General features: G+C 50.8%; 1 protein-coding gene across 1 annotated transcript; it reads left to right on the top strand.

The window, feature by feature from the left end:
• Positions 1-482: 482 nt before the first annotated feature.
• Positions 483-2,418, top strand: POU4F1 (POU class 4 homeobox 1). Its single transcript, XM_060288084.1, has 2 exons — positions 483-605; positions 1,267-2,418. The coding sequence occupies exons 1-2, from the start codon at positions 483-485 to the stop codon at positions 2,416-2,418; spliced, it is 1,275 nt and encodes a 424-aa protein (XP_060144067.1).
• Positions 2,419-6,758: the final 4,340 nt, after the last annotated feature.

Genomic DNA, 6,758 nt, shown 5'->3' with positions numbered 1-6,758 from the left:
ATCACCTGCGCTGTCCTTGCTGGTGGTCACTATAAGAGCGGCTCCCACGCGCGGGTCGCGGCCGGGAGAGAGCGCGCGCGCGCGCAGACGCAAGGCGCCGCCGAGAGGGAGAGCGCGCGTCAGATAGACGGAGACAGCTGATGCCTGTCAGCGCGGCGGGCCCGCGAGCTCTCGCGAGAGCTCCCCGGACCGGCCGCGAGAATTGGGGCTCAGGTGTAAGAGGAGTGCATCCCGTCGGCGCACGGGGCTAGAGCTCTCGGAGAAGTGGGATCGCGAGGCCGGTGCGCGGCGGTCTGCGCGGTCAAAGCAGCGCCGGGCGGCAGCGGCGGCAGCAGAAGCAGCAGCGGCCCCCGGCGCGTCCGCCGCCTCCGCGCCGACAGCTGCCGCGGCTGCAGCCTCCGAAGGGAGGCCGGGGGAGCCGGCGTGCGCACTTTCCCGCGGACTTTCGGAGTGTTTGTGGATTTACTTGCCAAGCCATCAAGATGATGTCCATGAACAGCAAGCAGCCTCACTTTGCCATGCATCCCACCCTCCCTGAGCACAAGTACCCGTCACTGCACTCCAGCTCCGAGGCCATCCGGCGGGCCTGCCTGCCCACGCCGCCGGTAAGCGCCCCACGCACGCGGACCCGGTCCGCGGGCCCGCCCCCTCCCCGTCTCCGAGACGCTGCATGTCGGGTGCTGATGTATGTACAGGTCCCGGTGCGGGGATTTGCGGGCAGGGAGTTTTAGAAGAGTCCCGCTGCGAGGCAGGCTTCGTACAGTGGAGCTTAGTGTCGTGTTCCCGTCGCCTCTGCCTCCGTGTCGGGCGCCGGCGATCGGAGTGGGGAGCACTGGGGCCATGAGTCTCGACTTCCCTCCACTCTTTCCTGTTAATTTCATGCCTTGGAAAGGCGTTTTCTGTGCGTGTTCGGGTGCGTGACACGGGTCCCCAGCTGCGAGTTACATCTGCACTTCTTCTTTCCCCCTCCTTTTCCGTCTCCCACGCCCGTCCCCGGAATGTGTTCCTGTGTCCCCCTCTCCTCCGCATCTGCCCCTCTCCTCACACTCCCGTCCCTTCTCATCTGACCCCCTGTCTCGTCCCCAACGTGTCCCTATTCTGTCTTTCCCGGTCTCCACTATCCCCACCCTCGTCGTTATTATTTTGCTTGCTTTGTGTTGGCCTTTTGCTTGTACTTTCCGGCTTGTGTGTGGTTGTTCTGTGTTTTTGCTTTTTTTGGTTTTGTGGTTGTTTTTTTTTTTTTGGTTTGGTTTGTGTCGCCTGCAGCTACAGAGCAACCTCTTCGCCAGCCTAGACGAAACGCTGCTGGCGCGGGCCGAGGCGCTGGCGGCGGTGGACATCGCCGTGTCCCAGGGCAAGAGCCACCCGTTCAAGCCGGACGCCACGTACCACACGATGAACAGCGTGCCATGCACGTCCACGTCCACCGTGCCGCTGGCGCATCACCACCACCACCACCATCACCACCAGGCGCTCGAGCCCGGTGACCTGCTGGACCACATCTCGTCGCCCTCGCTCGCGCTCATGGCCGGCGCGGGCGGCGCGGGCGCGGCGGGCGGCGGCGGCGGCGCCCACGACGGCCCGGGGGGCGGAGGCGGCCCGGGGGGCGGCGGCGGCCCAGGCGGTGGCGGCCCCGGGGGCGGCGGCGGCCCGGGCGGCGGCGGCCCGGGGGGCGGCGGCGGGGGCCCGGGCGGCGGGCTGCTGGGCGGCTCGGCGCATCCGCATCCGCACATGCACGGCCTGGGCCACCTGTCGCACCCGGCGGCGGCGGCCGCCATGAACATGCCGTCGGGGCTGCCGCACCCCGGGCTGGTGGCGGCGGCGGCGCACCACGGCGCGGCAGCGGCGGCGGCGGCGGCGGCGGCGGCCGGGCAGGTGGCGGCGGCGTCGGCGGCGGCGGCCGTGGTGGGCGCGGCGGGCCTGGCGTCCATCTGCGACTCGGACACGGACCCGCGCGAGCTCGAGGCGTTCGCCGAGCGCTTCAAGCAGCGGCGCATCAAGCTGGGTGTGACGCAGGCCGACGTGGGCTCGGCGCTGGCCAACCTCAAGATCCCGGGCGTGGGCTCGCTCAGCCAGAGCACCATCTGCAGGTTCGAGTCGCTCACGCTCTCGCACAACAACATGATTGCGCTCAAGCCCATCCTGCAGGCGTGGCTGGAGGAAGCCGAGGGCGCGCAGCGCGAGAAAATGAACAAGCCCGAGCTCTTCAACGGTGGCGAGAAGAAGCGCAAGCGGACTTCCATCGCCGCGCCCGAGAAGCGCTCGCTCGAGGCCTACTTCGCCGTACAGCCCCGGCCCTCGTCCGAGAAGATCGCCGCCATCGCCGAGAAACTGGACCTCAAAAAGAACGTGGTGCGGGTGTGGTTTTGCAACCAGAGACAGAAGCAGAAGCGGATGAAATTCTCCGCCACTTACTGAGGGGGATGGGAGGTACCGGGCGGGGCAGATCGGGGAGCCGAAGGGCATTTCGAGGGGCTTTCCCCGGGCCTGTTTCCCCCCGGATTTAGAGTGTCCGTTGTCCTGCTTGCATTTGGGGAGCCCCTCCTCGAGCGTTCGCCTCCACCTCCTCTCTGCTCTCCCTGCCCTTACCCTCCCCAGCCTAGAGGACTGAGGTGCAGGGTGTGGACACCAGAGAGAGGGGCGGGGGGAGAAGAGGGAGCATTTGTGAGAGTGGGGGAGTCGGGGGAAGGAAAGCGGAGAGTGGAGGAGGGGTTGTGAGGGGCAGGATGGCTCTGGGGGTGAGGGTGGGGGGAGACTCGGGAAGGGTAGGGAAATTGACTGATTTTGACCAGAGACACTTATCAAAATCTCCTGGGGACCAAGGAGCTATGTACAAAAAAACCTACCAACCACCAAAAACTAGACAAATAAAGACAAAAGAAAACAAAACAGAACAAAAGCAAAGAAAAAAATGCTTTAGAAATTTAACTCCGGAGAGTCGTGTTCTGCAGCTTCATTCCCCCCTCCTCCCCTGCCCCGCAAGGAAGAGAAAAAAGAGCACCACGTTATTACTATCGCCCAGCCCTACACACAGGAACTGAGTCAAAGACCGAACACCAGACGAACCGGAAGGTGAAATTCTGGGTAGCAAAGCTAGTTGTTCTGTTTGTGTGTTTAATTTAATCTTTCCTCTAAGTCTTACCTACACCCCATCCAAGTCCTCTTTGATTTATTTTCTCTTTTCCAATGAGACTCCGACGGCTGCTCTCCATTTCCAGAAAGTGAGTAGGGGCACAGCTGAAAGGGGCGGCGGGTGGCTACTTGTTTAGGTGAAGTCCAAGTTTTCCAGTGACCCAGCCTATACTCCTGTGGCCTGATAGGTCAGATGGGGGTCTTTAGGGAGAGAGAGGCATAGTCTTTGGGCTGACTAAAAAGCAGAATTTAGAGGCTCCGAAATAAATATTTTATTCTAGGAAAATAGAACAATTTTAACCAGGTTTTTACTCTTTCCATTTTTGCTCTCATATCTAAGATCTAGAAAACAGACCATTTCAAACTAAGCTTTCCCCCCCCTTCCCACTCATAGAACTTGCTTGCCCTTTCATTTATTTTTCTCAGTGGCTTATTTTAAACTATCTACTTTTTTTTCCCCTGTTGATTCAAATAGATTGATGGGGTGGCAGACAGTAGGAGAGATACGCTGTCCCATTTTCTCCACAGAACAGGACCCATCTTGCTCTTCTAGGTCCCCTTTCTTCTCTCTCGGAGAACATGAAATCATTGAAATATTGAGAAGTTTCTGCTTTCACTTGGAGCAGGACTTGGCTGTGAGAAAATCAACTAAATCCCAGATGAGAGGAAGACGGGTTTAAAGCCCTCCATTTATTTCAAAAAGGTCTGCATGTTGGGAGCGGGGGGGGGGAAGCAGAACAACTGTTTCATTATTATTATTATTAAATTATTATTATTATTATCCAAAAGTAATTTATTGCTGGGGATAAATGTTGGGTAGCAAAAACTTTAATTTGCACTATCAGTCTCCCAAATAGAAAATCATGTATAGTATTTCATAGTAATAATCAAGGTACTTTATGAAACTACTGATGGATTAAAAAAAGAAAAAAAATTGAAGGTGGTTAGGTAAAATGCCTGCTTGGTGCACAAGACACTCTTTTGATCTCGGGTGGAGATGGTTTATTACCGTCCTTTAATAAGAACTAAAAAATTGAAAACAGAACAGATGAGAAAAGAAAAAACCTGCCATTTAACAAGACTGAAATCATGCATGATCTGAAAGGTGCAGAAAGAAACACAACTAGGTCTCACTCTGGTTAGGCATTATTTATTTAATTACATTGTATATCATTGTTTGCAGCGCAAACATTCTATGCATTTGAAACTGAGCACTAAACTGGGCTAGCTTTCTGATAGACCGTTTTGTGGATAGTGTGATTTCACAGTCTACTGCCTGTTTTCACCGAAAACACAACATTCTTGTCATATTCTTGTATTTAGAGGAAAAGGAAAAAAGGAAGATTACTGTAAATATTTTCTTTAATGCACACACTCACACAGTGGTTACGAACTGCCAGTGTTAATCCTGAAATGCCTCACGGATTGATCTACCTGTCCATGTATGTCTGCTGAGCTTTTTCCTTGGTTATGTCTTTGCTCTATTATCTTCCCCTCCTCCCCACTTCTATCAGAACCACTTCTGTGCGCCAAAATACAACAGGGGGATATGTCCCAGTACACTTACAAATAAAATATAACTGAAAGAAGAGCAGTTTTATGATTTGGGTGCATTTTTGTGTTTATACTGGGCCAAAGTCCTGGGAGAGCCGGTCAACAAATGAGACTCAATTCAACCAAAAATACAGGGAAGGGGAGGACGTTGAAAGGGAGGTGAAAAGAGGGGAAAGGATGAGAATGATGTATTTTTCTGCTGAATCAGAATTCACTTTCAGATAACTCATGTGAAAGCGGTGCTCTGAATAAAATGAATTCTCTATTAGTTGCCTGTGTTTATCAAAGTTTTCTTTTTTTTTTTAACTGCAGAAATCCTTCAAGCACAGCCCTCGCTTCAGAGTGGTGGAAGGTAATAAATAACCACGCACTCTCAAAATATTTAAATCAAGGTTCGGTGCAGAGGCATTTGGAGGTTTGTATGTGTTGTTCTAGCCTAAAAACGTTTCTAAGAAAATGTTGTAACTAAATGACTTTTATTTGGAGTTTAACAAAAACCATCCACTGATCTGTCCAGCCATGGTGTCAAATGCCTCTGTTCATTTGGAACTTTAGTGTGCCACCTACTGCTCCAGAGGGACCAGAGATTCTCTGTTGGTGACCCGGGACTAGATCAGATGCCAAATGTAAAAAGTTTCTTAATAGCTGGGATTATATCTTCTGAAGTCATCCTACTTTAGCCAAATCTTTTTAATTTCACCGGCAAATCTGTGAAACAAAATGCTTGATGTTCAAAAAAGAAGAGTACATTTAAAAAGCTGTGATTTTAAACAATTGTTAATGTTTTAAAAAAATCACTAGAGGTATTTTTAAAATAGATCTCTTCCATCAAAATTGATTTGTTTCTGTTGTTATTAACTTGAAATGTCATCAAAGTTTTAAATAAAATACATTTGTTTAAAAAAATACCCACGTAATTTTATAGAAAAGTATGACCGGATTTCATTGTTGGAGAACCAGGAATGAACAAATAAACAGATTTACAAAGGCTGTTTTTTAAAAAAAATCTGCCCCGAACGGAAATGTTGCAGGCAAATATATTTGTATTATATAATGATGACTAATGTATGTAATAAGAACTAAGCATTTGTTTTGTATTAAGTAAAATCCTTACCAAATAAAGAGAAGACAATATTATGTTAATAAAACATATTATGAAAATACATGCTTTGCAGAGTTTCCTATTTTACGTAGTAGGAAGCTGTGCAAAACAAAACAGGAAATGCCTTGCTATCTAGTGACTGAATCTGTGTACTGCCTGAAGGAATATTAAGACTATTCTAAGATACCTTTGTCAATTCACGAACAAACAAACAAATAAACAAGTTAACAAACATCCTCCTGGAGAGAGTGCTAAGGCTTGCTACTCAGTGGTAGTTAACCTTTCAAAGTTTTCTGGTTCTGAAGAACGGAACTTCAAGTGAATTCTGGCACTAGTCAGTGGGTGGAAATAGCGTGGCTCCGGTTCTTTTAAATAATCTAAAAATAAGTTGGAGTGGGAAAATTGTGCTCTGTTTGCATTTCAGCTTCTCAGGAAATGCAGGCGGTGGTGGAGTAGGAAAGGCAAAAGAAAAGTAAGCATAAAATGCATCTACCACGTTTAAGCCACCCATTCGTTTTAAATTTTCTCTTTTCCCCAGCCCTAGCTCCGGGTCCCGCTACTTCTGTAGGTCTAGCAAATGATGTCCTCAAGACGCTTCAACTAACTTCTTAATAGATTTTTGTTTAATGCGTGTTCTGAGATTGCTCTCAACTTCGATTACACCCTCATAAATAAACCGTAGGCACCCACTGACGTGATTGTATCGAGTTTTAATTTCTTGTGGTATTAAGATGACTTCGGTCCGGTTCCTACACTTGGCCGCGCCAAGAGAGGACAGGGCGCCCTGGGCCGAGGACTCATCTGGCCAGCTCCCGCCCTCAGCCCCTTGCCCCGTCTCCCCGGTCTTTCCGCCAACCTAGCCTGAAAAATCCCTACCCCATCTTGCACTTGGATGGGCTTTCATAGTCGAATCCGTGAGGTAGGAATTGTGACTTCTGACCTGGCTAAAAGCAGCGTTCCCCACCCCATT

The sequence above is a fragment of the Globicephala melas genome, chromosome 18, assembly GCF_963455315.2.
Source record: "Globicephala melas chromosome 18, mGloMel1.2, whole genome shotgun sequence".
In the NCBI taxonomy this organism is placed as follows: domain Eukaryota; kingdom Metazoa; phylum Chordata; class Mammalia; order Artiodactyla; family Delphinidae; genus Globicephala; species Globicephala melas.
The sequence above is the reverse complement of the archived record's forward strand: the minus strand, read 5'-3'. Positions and strand labels throughout refer to the sequence as shown.